General features: G+C 35.6%; 1 protein-coding gene across 1 annotated transcript in view; it reads left to right on the top strand.

Moving 5' to 3' along the window:
- Positions 1–1,174: 1,174 nt before the first annotated feature.
- Positions 1,175–18,193, top strand: part of LOC149805561 (neo-calmodulin-like) — a 36,541-nt gene continuing 19,522 nt past the window's right edge. Inside the window, exon 1 of the mRNA XM_089950166.1 lies at positions 1,175–1,317. Coding sequence (XP_089806292.1) covers positions 1,315–1,317 — 3 coding nt within the window. The 5' untranslated portion in view covers positions 1,175–1,314. The remainder of the gene's footprint in view (positions 1,318–18,193) is intronic.

Here is an 18,193-nt window from a genome sequence, read left to right as displayed (position 1 = left end):
CTCCGTCGTTATAGCAGCATTTAGAATAAATGAAGCGTTCATTGATCTGTTTTCTAATGTACCATGTTTTTCATCTATAACAATGTTTCATTTATCAAGGAAAGACTCCTTTGCAATCGAATCAGAGGTAATATGATCAGGTTTGACGTTTCTCTCGCGCCGGTTTAATAGACTCCGGGGATTTTATATCATTAGAGATATTATGGGGAGAAATTATTGATTCTTCTCATGTTAATGCTACTTGGCCAGACCATACTATACCATCAAAGACACCATCAATGACGAGGTCGGTGTGAATGGGATTTGCACTTTGTTTATCTTCCACCGCAAACTTCGTAGGGCATATAGTGTTACCTCTTGTCCGTCCGTCCGTTTGTACAACCATTCGTCGGTCCAGTCAGTGTGGTTAAGTTTTGCGTTTAGGTCCGTTTTCAGGCAGTGTTGAAACATTCTTGTTTCATGCACACTTTTATTTTTCTTTAAATAGGGACGGATTAATTAATTGATTAATTGATTGATTAATTGATTAATTATTTGATTGGTGTTTAACGGCACACCAGGACATGCAAAGTCATGTCGTGCCATCGGATATCCATTACGTTTATGTTTGGGCAGGATTCGAACTCACACTCTTACGGTTACTATTCCTGCAGGGTAGGGGTCGAGCCACATTGGGTTCAGGAAAATGGGACATGAGGGTAAGGGGGTTATGTCATTTTGTCCGTCCGTGCGCTGATGCAAGTATGTTTGTTGTTAATTCTCGTCAATTATGACAAATATGTGTGTATTTTACGATTGACAGACATGCAGATAGATATCATAGTATTTAAACCGGTGACCACTTCCATTGATCAGTATTCTTCATCTGGACGATTGAACCCAATTGTTGTCAAGGATATTTTAGTATTATTGGGGAACACGTATTTCTGTGAATCTCTAGTGTTATTAATGAAATGAGACTCGTAAAATGCAAACTAGGTCGAAGTTTCGTTGTAAAAGCCTTTTTTTCTTCCCCGACCTGTGCCTTTTACTCGGTGTATGGCTCGTATCGGTTTTAGATTGCTTTTCCATCACTGTCACCATTAGTAGCGCGTGCTTAAAGGTTTAACACCCTTGGGAACACCATATAAACTTGTACCATTCCGCGCCATCAAACCTGTTATATCAAGCACACTGATGGCGTTTAAATATTTTATGAACTGCGGAGCACCCAGTATTTACAGAAAGCTATAAAAGGAAACTGCAGCATTTCCTTCATAACCATATTGCGAAATTATCAGTACAGCAGGGAAGAGAGACATAGCCAGAGACAAAATGGTAAGTAACTGTGTTAGTGTTTTCCGCAAGAAAAAGGATTATATTTTTTTATTGAATTACGAAACTTAGAATGTGAACGTGTTGCATTTATTTATTAATTTCAAATGAAGTGTCACAAACGATAAAGGTTTAATACAGACGAGTTGAAATGAGTATATTTCAAACGGAAATCACACGCATTCCCATCAATGTAGTTGTTTGCGGAGGGATGACTAAACTACAGGGTACGACCAATCATTAGCCTCGAGGATATCATAATGATTGGTTTTGGTTACTGAAAGATTAATTTAGGTTCCTCAGTGAACTAATACGTGAGTTTTTCTTCATTTTCTTTCAAAGAATGGCCGTAAGATTGTTTTTATAATTAGTATAGCTATTAATGATCTGCCGAAGTGTAAAATAGATAGTATACAATTGAGTATAGTTCGATTCAAACTACAAACTGCACAGATCCACACCTGCTGTGGCAGAAAATGCCGACAGATATGGTTCTACGCAGTTGGGAGTAATCAGTAGAACAAAGATGGTCCCAGAGATGTCGGTGCATGATGCGACGGCAGATCGGTATCTACGTTGTTTACAGTAGGATTCGACCTGTCTTGAAGCGAGCAGTTTTATTTTATAGTTTCATAGATGAGTTTTTTAAAGCTGATTTGAACATTTGTTGGACCCGGTAAGCAATTTTTAAAATAAAAAATAGAGCGAAAATTAAAAGGATAATCGAATATCCGAAGATATTTGTGCGTGCGTGTTTATGTGCTTTATCATCAGGAAATAAAATAAAACGCCAGGAAAGAAAAATGCGCTAAGCAGATGTCATTTTAACGCAAACATTAGATTGAGAATACGTACAACTTTGTTGCAAAAAATGTTAAGAATGAGAGGTTCACATATATTCAACAAGATACTCCTAATTTTACTACTTGTGCTCGTTTTTTTATCGTTAGTGTTCAATGTTAGATGGGTATGGTTATTTGTAATTTTGTCTAACTTAGGACATATTTAATAGATTTTCGTCGTTTTATGCCAAGCGCCCAATTACAAACAGCATAGACCCTAATCTGCTATTGAATAATGTCATAAATGGTAAGAGTCAACGCATGGACCCAGGACCCAATGCTATGACAGGTTTATTTAATTTGTATGGGTTTGAATACATTATTGGATATTTCAGCCGAGGAAATTATAGATAAGTGCCTTTCTAAAGGATTTGCCTGACTGGGTATGGAACCCACTATCCTTGGAATATGAGGCCGACGTCTACCAGCTGCCGTGGCTCAAATGAAAGAGGGTTTTACGATAACCTGAGCGGGTGTTATTTGCGTACATCTGGTTCTTTCTTCGTCACACACACACAAACACACACACACTTGAAGTCTACATCTATACTATTGCCATCGTGCAGTTACCTATGATAGGATATTTTGTTTAATTAATAATCGATGCATATTTAATATAAAAAGTTACCGTGCAAAATTGGCGCACATAGGAAAGGTTTTATGACTAAGGTCTTCCACATTTCACTTTACGGTTAATGCAGTTTCTCAAATATCAATATATATTTTTATATTGTCAGATTGTTTTGATAAATATGAACCCCATTACAAGACTGTAACACTAGTGTTACGTATTGTGATTATCAGTAGAATAATAACCATGCACTATTGCCAAATCGTTATCGTAATATCGCCAAATCATTATCGCAATATACCATGCAACATGAAATGTAACTGTCTTTTTTAAATCATTTAGAAAAACAGCAACAAAAACAACATAAAATTTAACTGTCTTTTTAAATCATTACAAAACATACAAAGTTTTTAAAAAAAATCGTTGACACTTGTAAGTATACGAAGTTAATATATTAGTTGGTTATCTTTTTGAAGTCAAGTGTATGATTTTATTTCAGAAACTGATATACGTATGTTACGATCAATGTTTAAAGTGATATCTGCAGTCAAGAAAGATAATGTGCATTTGATGGACATCAGCACGAAAATTGGTTGAAACAGTCCAAATGGTCATTCATGGTATTTTGACTGTCATTAATTTCTCAATATGCAATAATTTTTGTGCCCCCAAAAATATGTTAAAAACTAAAATTACCAGTTGATGGAGCAATTGGAAAGAAATGGCAACTTTAACTATAAAAATATATAATCGATCACGCACCTCCCCATTACCCCTCTTACTTTCTGGATCTCCTTTTGTGCACGTGCAAGTTATACACAAAACCTGTAAAATGCGGAAAAAATCGGAGGCGGAATTCGGGGTTGGGACCTCTCCTCTTCCGAACCCTACATAAAATAAGCGAACTCTGTGTGTGTGTGTGGTATATATATATATATATATATATATATATATATATATATATATATATATATATATATATATATATATATATATATATATATATATATATATATTCAGTCAAATCGTTACTATGTCTGTAGCGTGGCAGTATCTAGTGATGTATAGCACTAGGGCATCATGACGCAGACATATAGCACCATGTCCCATCCAGTCACATTATCACGACACCAGGCCGAGCTGTCCTAACACTAACCTTTTAATGGTGAACGCTAAACGAAGAAGCTGCTTTGGTATGACTTGGCCGGGGTTCGAACCAGCGACCTCCCGCAACCGAGGCGAACGCTCTATCCCAGTGCTGTCCGACCTGCGGCCCGCCAGCTGATTTTAAATGGCCCGCCAGAGCTCGAGCAATTTTGTGTGGATTTATGTATATTAAAAATGTCAATGTCCTACTTTCATAGTATATCTTCTTAACCAGGTAATCACGTGAGCTTGGATCAACAATATCAAACATAGCGTATTACAGGTAACGCAATGTATCGAATGATAATGACAGATAACCAGTAAGTTAGTAAATTAATACATCCTGTCATGCAAAAGACACGAGCCGTGAGTAATTAAAATAAACGCATCCCGCCAAAATTAATAAAACCGGAAACCGATATCTAGAACACGCTAGCGTGTCATTTTTTGTAAATAGTAATAACTACAACCATCATAAATATATTTCTTTATAAAAATCTAAAAAAGTGACAAGTAGTTCGAGAAAAGCAAACATTCGGAAAGTTACGGAAGAGAACCGTACGTTTAATAAGTCATGGTAACTGGATTTTGTCTTCATATTGTCAAATGATAAGCCGGTGTGTCTGAAATGTCAGAATTCTCTCTCTGTTTTGAGAAGAAAAAATCTACAGAGGCATTAAACGTACATGCATTAAGATTTCGACAGACATTATCCAATCGGTACGAAGGTAAGAAAAGACAAAGTTGCTTTCCTGAAAAAGAATCTTAATGGCCAGCAAATTGTTTTTCGTCGACTGTTGAGCTCACGTGAGTGCTACTGAGGCATCTATAAAGATAAGCTGGGTCTTAGCTCAAAGGCAGAGACCATACTCAGATTGTGATACTGTTAAACTATGTTTCCAAGAAAGTGCAGATTCTTTATTAGCTAAGTTTAAGAACAAAGATGAGATCAAGAAACATATATCAAATCTTCAGTTGTCTTACCAGACGGTAGCAAGACCTGTTGAAATTATATCGCGTGAGATAATTGAGCAGTTTCTTTCTTCCTTTTTTTTTTTTGAGGAATGCAACCGGTTTCAGTCTAGCATTGGACGAGTCATGTGCTGTCCCTGATACAGAACAACGTATAATTTAGGTTAGATTTGACATGGAACATAAATTTAAAAAAAGAATTGCTGGCACTGGTTCCATTGCAAAATACAAGAGGTGAGGATATATACAAGGCATTGAATGATTTTTTTTTTTAAAGAAATGTAATGATATGAAAAAGCTCTTATCGGTTACCACGGATGGTACCCCAGCAATGGTGAGACGAAGAGTAGGCCTGATCGGATTGCTGATGACAGATGACGATTTTCCAGGTTTCTAAGCATATCATTGTATCATTCACCAGCAAGGCTTTTGTTCAAAACTGAAAGATGACGCGCTCAAAAATGTAATGGATATTGTTGTTACAATTGTAAACTTTATACGAGCAAGTCCTTCAAATCAATTGCAGTTTACAGTGTTAGAAGAGTACGAAAGCAATTATGGTGACTTTGTTCTTCATACTGATGTTCGTTGACTGAGCAAAGGGAAGGTACTGGCAAGATTCTGGGATCTAATTGAAGAAACCAATCTCTTCCTCACGGTCAAATCCAAGGAAGAATTATTGAATTATCTGTAAACGCCAGTGTTCATTGTTATGGTAGCATTTCTTACTGACATCACAGACCACCTGAATAAATTAAATTTGAAATTACAAGGGCAGCATAAAATATTGCCAACTCCGATAAAGGAAATTAGCGTTTTTGAAACAAAGTTGGGCTTATTCATCAGTCAATTGAATCAATCGAATTTTCCACACTTTCCTGCACTTTCCAAGATAGCACAAGAATGTCCAGATCTAGTCAAAAGTGAGCAGTTCAACATATCATTAGAAAAGTTAAAATTGGATTTCTCTGCTCGTTTCAAAAACATTCGCAGTCTGACTCCTCTGCTACCTTTTGTTCAAAATCCATTCACATGTGACATTTCTATCGTAGCCACAAAGATGCCGTTATTGGAAGGAGATGAAGGTGCAGTGCAGCTTGAAGTAATTGAAATGTAACATAATATGGCTCTTCGTGACAAACATAAGGATACGCCGCCAACTGAGTTCTTTATGACACACATTTCTTCTAATGAATTTCCGCACATTTCGAAATGTTGTAAAAAATATTGACAATGGATGGAAGTACTTATGTCTGTGAAGCTGGATTTTCTGCAGTGACTAATATCAAGTAAAAAAAACCTAAACTCTTTGACTGACGAACATTTTAAAATCTAATGACGGCAGCAGTTACTGAATGTTAACCGGAAATAAATAAAATATCAAGTTCAATTCAAAGCCAAATATCTCAATAAAAACGAGTTTGAACTTTTTTGCTATACGTTTGTGCGCTGAACTATTTCAAACCATACATACATTATTACTTAACACATTTTAATAAAGATAAAAAATTGTGAGTTGTTGCTTTTAAGTTTTCTGCTGTGGCCATCGGTTTCAAGAAAAAAAAATGCAGTGGCCCATGGCGTCAAAAAGGTTGGACAGCACTGCTCTATCCACTTGGGCCACCGGAGCGGTACAATTAAGAGAAGATATCGAAACGTGTCATAGAAAAGTTTTCCAAGGGCATTACTCCTTAGGCACCGGCCAGGTGTTCCGTCTCACACCCCTCCGCAACATGTTTAGCAATCCCCAGCGATGGAACCGCCACTTAAATTCGTACATTTCTTGAACCCGAAAAGACAATGTCTTGTTTGAAGCAGAGGGTGGTTCTGATTCCTGATATGAAGTTCGTTCAGACTGAAAGGGATACTCTGGTACGAAACGATTGGTAGTTTTGACCACTTGCGTTAAACGCGTCAGAAGCAGTAACTCATCTTAAATTGTACATTCTTTTCATGACTATAATATGCACGTGTAAAAGTTGAGTGGAAATACTTTATCTTATTTATGCTAGTAATATAAAAGGGGGGGGATTCCCAGAGAAGTCGCTATTGTTTCTATTTTATTTTTTGTCGTATTTACTGACTTCAAGAGACTTCTGTACTACCATGTTACACAACAGAATAGCTAAAGTGTATGTAAAGCAGAGTGTTACTCAAGAACTACCTACTTCTGTACTACCATGTTACACAACAGAATAGCTAAAGTGTATGTAAAGCAGAGTGTTACTCAAGAACTACCGACTTCTGTACTATCATGTTACACAACAGAATAGCTAAAGTGTATGTAAAGCAGAGTGTTACTCAAGAACTACCGACTTCTGTACTACCATGTTACACAATATAATAGCTAAAGTGTATGTAAAGCAGAGTGTTACTCAAGAACTACCGACTTCTGTACTACCATGTTACACAACAGAATAGCTAAAGTGTATGTAAAGCAGAGTGTTACTCAAGAACTACCGACTTCTGTACTACCATGTTACACAACAGAATAGCTAAAGTGTATGTAAAGCAGTGTTACTCAAGAACTACCGACTTCTGTACTACCATGTTACACAATATAATAGCTAAAGTGTATGTAAAGCAGAGTGTTACTCAAGAACTACCGACTTCTGTAATACCATGTTACACAATATAATAGCTAAAGTGTATGGAAAGCAGAGTGTTACTCAAGAACTACCGACTTCTGTACTACCATGTTACACAACAGAATAGCTAAAGTGTATGTAAAGCAGAGTGTTACTCAAGAACTACCGACTTCTGTACTACCATGTTACAATACAGAATAGCTAAAGTCTATGTAAAGCACAGCATTGTTGGCAGAGTAGTCAGCGTCTTATGCAAAAGCGTACTTTCATTTGTAGAGCAAACGCGCTAGGAATTCCAAGGTCTAATGAACGAAGCTACAGGCATAATTAGTTGTAATAAAATGTCAGCAGATAATATATTGCGGTCCTAATTCGAATATGTAATTTTATTTTACAGCAACGTATAGTTTGAAACAATGAAATATATCGATCAAAATAGAATGAAGATAAGGGTAGGCTACATAAGCTTGTAAGTAGAGAAATGTATTTGAAAAGATGCAGATTGTAGTGCAATATAAAACTATATATAAAAAGCCCATATATAACCAGTCGTAAACGATGATCGACACTACAGTTCTTAGAAATTGTATTGCTGTAACGCTGTGGTAAAACCATATCAGAATAGTAAATAGAAAAAAAATTCCTATACTGCTATCCAGATATATATATATATATATATATATATATATATATATATATATATATATATATATATATATATATATATATATATATATATATATATATATAGATATATATATAGTCATAGATCATCATCCAGTGTCTCACCAATTGTACGCTGATGACACCCAAAAATACAAATCTAGCCACCCAACTGAAGTTGATGCTACCATCCAAGATGTAGAGAGGTGCATTTCTGATGTGAAATCATGGATGACATGTAACAAGCTGCAGACGAATGATGCTAAAACTGAGGCCATTCTGATCACAACACAAAGACTTTCTCATTCACATCCTTTACCTCAAACAATAAATATCAGCAACACCAACATTAAATTCACCCAATCAGTACGAAACCTAGGTGTTACTCTGGACAGTACTCTCACATTGCACCAACATGTCATGAATATATGCAAGGCTGCATATCTTGAGCTGAGACGCATCAGCTCAATTCGCAAATATCTTTCATTTGATGCCACTAAAACACTTGTGTTCATTAGTACTTTCAAGGCTGGACTATTGTAACTCAATTCTGCCTGGTTCATCTCAATATCTGCTCCTGAAACTTCAAAAAGTTAAAAACACAGCTGCTCGGATCATACTTAGAGTACCACGATCAGAGCACACTTGCCCTGTACCCTACACTGGCTATCCATTCGATTCAGAATCAAACACAAATGTGTTCTGTGTGCTACGTTTCACTGTCGGACTCTAGTCCAATATACCTCTTCGACCTCACCCATGTGTACACACCAGCAAGATACTTACGCTCTTCTTTTGACAATCGTATACTCATTATTCCCACTATGAAAACAAAGTCATATGGACAGTGTTCTTTTGCATACCAGAGCCCAGCAACGTGGAATGAATTGCCCACTGAACTTAGACACAAAGACACAGTGATCCCATTCAAGAGTGCTCTCAAAACTCACTTATTTCGACTGCAAGAACAAACTTAAAGACCTAATAATGTTTCCTACCTTAAATATTCTCAGCATGTTTTTAAAAATATATTTTCTAATTTCATGGTGTTTGTTTTTGTAATCATATCATGTTTTTTTTTTTATCTTATAGGTGTTGTTTAATGTTGTAAAGCGCTTAGAGCTTCTAAAGATTATGCGCCATACAAAGTCATCATCATTATTATTATTATTATTATTATTATTATTATTATTATTATATACGGCCTGTGGCGATACAAATAAAATTTGAACTCCTCCTTGCAACACACGAAACCATTTTTAGATATCATGTATTGATTTGAGCCTTAATGATGTGCTTTCTTGCATATATGGTCTTGTGTATCAGGGTAGCTAGTTCCTTACATTTTCCTGGTGGGTTCAAATTTTCACCAAATTGTTAGACCAAATCTTGGATCAAGCACTGCAGATTATTTAATTTGTTTTTGTTGATATCCATCTCATCCTCGATCGTCATGATCTCATCAAATTATTTTATTTAATCCATGGCCGTGTTTATAAACGGATGCTTGGGGCATGATGAATAGGAACGTGTTTTCTTGTGCATTGGATTTGACTGATGTCTTCTTTAGACTCAGTTCCTGCTTCTCCTTGAGGATATGCAACATGTTATTGTCACTCGCGCACTTAACTAAGACATTTTTTGGGGAAATTCAGTTTTCCATTCCTTTTCATCGCGTACAATATCTACTCTTTCATCACATACAATATCTACACTTTCATCGAGTAAAATATCTACACTATACGAATTGTTTACGTACAAACGGATTAAATGTTATGGTTCTTCCATCCGAATCGCTCCATTAGTATGCATTTGTTTCTTCTACTTTTAGTCGTTTTTGCATCAGGGTAGATATAAATGCTGGACGTGAATCTTCTTCAGTAAGTAAGATATGAACGGTGGTTTCGTTTGTATTTGTAGGAGCCGCTTCATTTGAGAGAAAAAGTGTTTTCTTTTGCAAATTTGTAATTTTTTCATATCTTGATGGCGATGAAATACCATACTCTCTCATGATTACACTGGACAACAAATTTTTACAAAAGTCATGTTACTGAAATAAAATTAGTCAATTCTTATCAATTTTTATGTGCTGAACACGAATATGACAGTCAAATTGCAAAATTGGCTCTAGTTTTTTTGTAATCTGCAAGAAATTAATGTTTACATAACGAAATGCATTCCAATAGTAAAAGGTCAACTGTAATAGCCTACCTATAAAAAATCAAGTCATTGACTACATCTTAGATTTCTTCGCCTGTCTCTTGTACAGCTGTTCGGGAGCATCTCTGAGGAGTGTCCAGCAGTAGTCAGCCAGCATTGTAGTGGACCATTTTCCCTGGTATCTTTGTTCCATTGTTGCGATATCTTGATGAAAACGTTCGCCGTGTTCATCACTAACAATACCACAGTTACTAGGAAAGAAATCCAAATGGGAATGAAGGAAGTGAATCTTTAGAGACATATTGCAGCCAAGTTTCTTATACTTCATCAACATGTCTTCTACTAGTTCCTTATAGTTTTCTGCCCTAACATTTCCGAGGAAGTTTGTAGAAACTAGGCGAAAAGCATTCCATGCTTGTTTCGCGTCACCTTCCAGCAAGTTGTTGAACCGGTCATCTTTGAAAAGCTCTCGAATCTGAGGACCCACAAAAACTCCCTCTTTAATCTTTGCTTCGCTGAGTCGAGGGAATTTTTCATGCAGGTATCGGAATGCTGGCAAAGTCCGGTCAATGGCTTTCACGAAGTTCTTCATCAAACCTAGTTTGATGTGAAGGGGTGGTAGCAAGATTTTCTGAGCCTCAACCAGAGCTGGGTGTTGGATATTCTTCTCTCCAATGGCTACATTCTGCCTGTGAGTCCATTCCTTCCTCATGTAGTGCATTTCCCTTGCTCGGCTATCCCACTCGCATAAGAAACACATGTATTTTGTATATCCTTGCTGCAGTCCCATTAAAAGGGCAACTACCTTCAAATCACCACAGAGGTGCCAGCTGTACTTGTTATACTCAATGGAATTCAGTAGCTGCCTTAAGTTATCGTATGTCTCTTTCATGTGGACAGCATACGCTACTGGAATAGATGGAAGAATGTTTCCATTGTGCAAAAGCACAGCCTTGAGACTCAGTTTCGAAGAGTCCACAAATAGTCTCCATTCTTGTGGGTCATGAGTGATTTTTAAAGCATTCATGAGGCCCTCAATATCGGAACAGAATATCAGATTACTTTCGTTTCTGAAGAAAGGCTCCAATTGCTGGTGGCGCTTTCGATATGTAGTAATTGTGACATCTTCTTCTAGAAGATTCCATTGTTGGAGTCTTGATCCTAGCAATTCTGCCTTGTTCTTTGATAAGTCCAAATCACGAATCAGGTCATTTAGTTCTTCCTGTGTTATTCTGTGTGGGGTTGATGATGCACCACAGTGAAAATCTGGATCACTGCATGCTGATGGACCAGGAGAAGAACAGGTCGACTCACCTTTGTCTTCGTCAGATGAATCAAGAGAATATTCTGCTGGAGGTTCTGGAATAGGAAGTCCCTCACCATGTGGAACTGGTCTCAATGCAGACGGAATGTTTGGGTAGACTATTCTCGACTTCTTTCGCTTCGTTATTCCGCCGGAAAGAGGAGGAACCAAGCAGAAGTAACAGTCATTTAGGTGGTTGCTTGGCTCTCTCCACACCATTGGGACTGCAAACGGCATTGATGACCTTTTGCAATTCAACCACTGTGAAAGCTGTGTTGTACATGTAGCACAGCATATATGCGGAGCCCAAGGCTTGTCTTGGTCACCAACCTTGCATCCGAAGTAAAGATGATATGCCTTCTTCACTTGAGAATTGATACTTTTCTTCTGGTTGGCAAATGTCACTTCCCCACAAATATAGCAAAAATTGTCCGCGGTATTAACACACTTTCGAGGCATTACTGTTCTTTATTGTACGTAAATGGATAAAATAATAAGTTTTATGTAACAGTAGCTTGAACTGTCTCGCACAACGTCTAAAATATTTTAAATGCTGAAACTATCTGATTGGGCTTTATATAGTACACTGCTTACGTCAGCTTCAGCAGCCGCCTGGCATTAGTATAATAGGCCTACACATGTATAGTACATTGCTGACGTCAACTTACTTCAGCAGCCGCATGGCATTAGTATTGCATTGCATCAGAAAATGATGCAATCAACTGTGGATGATGTGAGCATGATGGTATTATGCAATGTTACATCATTATTCCGGATGTTGCTGCAGTCCTACTGGAGAAATTTACACAGTGAAACATAGAAAATGAGGTATATGAATATCTTCAAAACGAGAGCCAATACAAATTTTTCACGGTTATATTCGTGTTCGGCACACCAAAATACTACAGATTAGGGCCTTTTCAAGTCAGTAATGATTTCACTGTTGACCAGTGTTATGTACTGTTTCTTGAAACATCAGCAATGTTGCAACGTGTACTTATGTTTCTCTTTTTCTCAAGTTCTGTGACTTCCCATCCACCCCCATCCCAAAAAAGCCTAAAACATAGAGGACAATTTAATATTTTTGGTGATGTCATTCACATTTTTAACATACGGGTCTTAAGAAGAGGTTTATGTGGTATGAGTGACAACATTTCTATTTAAACGATTTAAATGATTTCATTTGTGTAAATGATTGAAACTGAATAGCAGTAAAGCATTGGTGTAAAACTATCAATTTATGTACTTTTATTAACATGAGACGGCAAGTTTAATTTACTCATTTTATAATGTACATCTCCTGACTCGATGATCTCAACAGATACATTTATTGGTAATTTGTTTTCTGGTTGAGTAAACATGTACATATCAAATCTAAGATTTTTTTTATCATGTCTTTATTTATCCATTTACGGCCATTTTACTTACCTTGAGCAGTTTTAAACAAATACTACGTTGATCTGAAATCTACAAAGTTTCTAACAAGGACACGATTCAACTTACCTGTTGATTTATTGCATGTTATATGTTATCATTTGTATTGAAGAGATTTAGATCTTTCTTCATGGGATCATATCAATGCATAGTGAATCAGCGTCAGTCAAAAGTATTTTATGCGATCACAGCATTTTTGCTTAAATTTTTGAATTAGGACAACAAACACTTTCCTAGCTCAAAGATTGTAAATTTCAGTATATCGGATTGGTTCGGTTAATTTTGCTGTTCTTTTTCTGACCAAAATTAAATCATCGTCAATTATTTTTCAATTTGCAAAAACGATTAACAATTTTTCGTGTGTTATTTCGTTTGTACTTACATTTACTGCTGCTCTCTTACTATTATTCTGTATGTGTTTGCCACACACTCTGTTGATCATGAGTTTGAAGAATGCTGAAGAAGATCTTTTGATAATCTTTGGTCCTGTTTTGTTTCAAACTAGTATTGAAATTAATGTAAAGTTTGAACCGAGATTTTTTGATTAAAAAAATGACAACGTTTTTGTAGTTTTGTTAGTTATAATCACAGCTACATTTAAATCTGTAATTTCCGGCAATAGATGCTGTATTTTTAATGTTTGCTGTTCAATGTACAAGTAATTTAGGTATAAATGGGGTGGTTTCCTCTCGATTAAATTTTTTTGTTTGTTTTATACGTCCTGGAAAATTAATTTCAGCAAGTTTGTGTCTACTCAATTTGTTTTCATCCTCATTAAATTTTTGATGACGCGTGTAATCATTTAATGTTCTGATATTAGATGCATTGGATACTATATCATCGAACTTACCATTAATCTCTAATTTATAATTTGCAGTCATCATATACTTTGTTGTTTGTTTGGGTGAATAATTTGAAATCATACATAATCTCCTCTAATTCCACTTAGCTATGTATATTGTTTGATACATGAACATTTGTTTTGTTCGACACACCGCAGATTGAAGCCACAGTACGTATCAAACGGTACCTTCATTTAATGGCTAAATCTTTTACAATTTTATGATTGAGCCTTCTTCAGACATACTATAAATGTCATAGCCTGCTCTGAGCTATAATTATTATCATTCCGTTGTTTAAGCGTTTTGAGGAAATTTAGATATTTCTTGAGGAAAATATGTCGTGTCCATTTTATCCAGGTTGACTCCAATTTTGATACATGTGTTTTGTTCCAAAGAAATAATATTTATATATACCATACAAAACTATTCCCATGTCAGCGTGTTTTCAATATTCATAGCTCCAACGGATCCAAAACAGTTACCCTCAACAATTTCATAGTCCCTAACAGATGTACGAAACCTATCATTGACTTTAGAGATGTATTCAACTTTTGGACGACATCTGTTAAACCAAAGTGCGCATTTATTTTAGATGGGTTTGTTGTTGGTCTCTGAGGATCCTTAATCTATGTATTGACAAAAATGGAAGAAAACAAACATTTGTTTTCGTTATTATTTTTCGTTTTGTACTTACGATTTTTGTTTCAAAAGTATTTTCAACCAATCAGGCAACTCGTTATAAGTGCTGCCGTTTAATAGGCCATACTGATCCACATTTATGCAAATGGCTTCATCTTCAATGAAAACCAGTTTAATGGAGCTTGTGATACTCAATTTGAATTGGGTAATAAATTCATTCAACACCGTATTTCAAGTTTGTTCATGTGTCGAAAAAAATATTTTGTTTTCTGTACGTCTGTCTTTAACATGATTTTCCTGAGTCTGACTTAGAGTTCACATTGAAAAAGTACATAATTTGAACTAGTACAGAATTTGAACTAGTATAGAATTAGTTTATTCATGATGGTTTCCTTGGCGTGTTGTTTGACCTGATTTAAAATACGTAGAAATCCTGAAGTTCTTTATAAATGTATGTGTATTCACTGCGCTATCGAAAGTTTTCTTTTTTGTTATCTGTATCATTTTTCTTAGTTGTGTACGCTATGTTATATGTTTGAACCTCATCGTTTAGTCCTTGACCTTAATATGTTGATCTAATACTTCTTTTTCTGATCTTTAGGGCTTTCTCTTGGGAATTCTTATTTCCTCCTTATGCAAATGTCTCGTCAACATTTTTCTTGCTGTTTTTCTTTTGTTCGTTTTTATTTATCGTAAACCTCTCTTCTACTTACAGTTTTACATGTCATTTTCTCCATCATCGTAAAATCATTTAATTTATTTAGGCTAAAATCTTTCAATGTCAGAACGAGAGATTTTCTAGAACTCTGCATTAGTTCCATCCGCGTAATCTTTCTTCTAAATATGAACGAAAATTATTCTACAACTATTTTCTGTATTTCCTATCATCGCACAATTCTCTAAATGTATATGGGTTAAACTTACAAGATTGGAAATAAATAAATATTATGGAACTTTCAACCTTTATTCATTCTCGAAAATTTTTCTTGTATATGTCAATTTTTAAAAAATATTGATATGAACAATGCCATTTGAAAAAATAATGAATTTGTTATATCAGTCCTAAGGAAATAATTAATTTAAATTGCAGGATCCTTTAGAAGTATTCGTGATTCATCATCAAAACATGCTGATAGCATGCTTTTACTTACATTACTAAGTGTTTCACTAATGAATTCATTGTGTCTTTTTGATTTACTTGAAACGGCATTGCAAGAATGCGAAGTTTGTTCTGAATTCACATTCAAGATTTTTATGCCACGTAGTATATTAACGTTTCTTTTCTATTCTACTTCTGACTTATTTATATCTGTTAAATATCTTTTTTTGTGCAGATTTAAACTCATTACAGTCCTGTACGGAATGTTTAATATTTCGCGCAATGGTCTATCAATTTCTACCTTTGTTTAGCATTGCACGCAATGGTTTATCCTTTTCTACCCTTGTTTAGTATTTCGCGCAATGGTCATTCCTTTTCTACCCTTGTTTAGCATTTCGCGCAATGGTCTATCCTTTTCTACCCTTGTTTAGTATTTCGCGCAATGGTCATTCCTTTTCTACCCTTGTTTAGCATTTCGCGCAATGGTCTGTCCTTTTCTACCCTTTTTAGCATTTCGCGCAATGGTCTATCCTTTTCCACCATTGTTTAGCATTTCGCGCAAAGATCTGTCCATATCCACCCTTGTTCAGCATTTCGCTCAATGGTCATTCCTTTTCTACCCTTGTTCAGCATTTCGCTCAATGGTCTATCCTTTTCTACCCTTTTTAGCATTTCGCGCAATGGTCTATCCTGTTCTACCCCTGTTTAGCATCTCACGCAATGATTTATCCTTTTCTACCCTTGTTTAGCATTTCGCGCAATGGTCTATCCTTTTCCACCATTGTTTAGCATTTCTCTCAATGGTTTATCCTTTTCTACTCTTGTTTAGCATTTCGCGCAATGGTGCATCATACATATAAAAGCGATATTCACAGTCGTCTTGAGTGACAAATTTATTGTACTAAAATTGATTGAAGTTTTTTTTTATTTTACGTTGGGTCAATTAACTAAATTCACCGGTGTTTTGTGTACATTTTACTTCCGATGTAGACTTTTAGATCTTGTTTTCACAACTTATCGCCTACACAGACTGCATCATTTTGTTTGAAAAATCTAAAGAATCCTACTTTTTCTGCATTAAGTGTTTTGGTTAATTGAAAAAAACTTTACCTTACAAGGTTTGCAAAACATCAAAGGATCATTTTCTCTAACAAAATTCCTATGGAAATTTAACTCAAGGCACATTATACATATTATACAGTATATTGTCGTATTAGATATTAAAGCAGAATCCTCAGCAATATCGAGTGAAATGTGAAATAGTTATTTCTAGTGAACAAAGTTTACATACAGATTTGCCATTAAGGTACAAAACTTCTTTATGCAGTGTTTGCCATTGATGAGCATTCGTAGTATTTATCCTGAATTGTCATGTATTATTTAGTAAACTTCAGCAAATAATAGTAAGGTAGATAGGTGACATAAAAATTGCTTGCTTTTTCCCTTTTTAAATAAGCGTGCCTAATAGAGCCCATGTTTCCATCACAGATCGTGATTATGTGGAGTTGGAGTACAGATTATGCGAGGAAAACCAGTTGGATGAATTCAGTTGACTAAGAGCTGAAAAGAATATAATTGCAACTGAATAGAAACAACAAGAAAACTGTAAAGTTGGATATGCAAATTGTGTTGAAAACAATTTCGGCAAAACTGATAACAATGCAATTGAAGAAGCATCCAGTTGACTTTAAACGAGTTTTAGAATTTGATCGAGAATATATACTTCCTGTCCCGAATTAGTGATGATTTAGAAGCAAACAGGTAGATTTATCTGCTTTATCCAGGATTCGTAGTAAATAATGGAACGAGGAGTCTGGTGAATTGAATAATGGAGCTAAAACATTCTGAAAAGAATAGGGGAAGGATTTCCTCATTGTCACGGTCTACTGTTTTAGGTATGGTTTAGAAATCTTCTTCGTCAGCAAGGCTGTAGAGCCAAATCCTAAGCCCACTAAAGCTAAAGTGGATATGTAAAAAATTGTACCAAAAGTTATCAAAGTATTTACATTCAGAGGATGATATGAAAAAAATAGTTCAAAGGAGTCAATGAGGGGCTTGATAAACATCATGTATCATTCAGCACTTGACGAGGCTTTCATCGTGTCATACATTATGCTGTTCTATAAATCTGAGATGCAAAATAGGACCGACCTTAAATTAATTTTATAACAATTGCCAAAGTTAATTGTGACCACGGGTTTCTATGACTTAACCAAGAACTTCCGATTTATTTGTTGCCCAGTACAATTGCGCTGTGGTTCAAGAAACTCCAAGCATTTGATGAAGAGAAATACCTTACAATTTGTCTTTGAAATAAGTGAAACAGAATTACATTTCTATTGAATTTATCGCACCATCTATCTTTTTTTGTTGTTATCTTAACGACTTATTTCTTGAAAATGTGTTGATTCTGCAAATATTGTTATTCTGTTTGAATAATCAGTTTTCAGCAAATATTGCTGTACTTTGTATGCATATTTGCTATTTTGTGTTGTAGACGTATTGCTGTACTTTGTATGCAAAGTTGCTATTTTGTGTTGTAGACGGGTAGTATAATAGTGGGGAGTTCTTGAGTAATCTGTTTTTTTCGAACCATTGTATATCATTTGAAGTACTCATT

Source organism: Sinohyriopsis cumingii, chromosome 2 (genome assembly GCF_028554795.1).
Source record: "Sinohyriopsis cumingii isolate HCF-2022 chromosome 2, ASM2855479v2, whole genome shotgun sequence".
Taxonomy (NCBI): Eukaryota; Metazoa; Mollusca; class Bivalvia; order Unionida; family Unionidae; genus Sinohyriopsis; species Sinohyriopsis cumingii.
The sequence above is the reverse complement of the archived record's forward strand: the minus strand, read 5'-3'. Positions and strand labels throughout refer to the sequence as shown.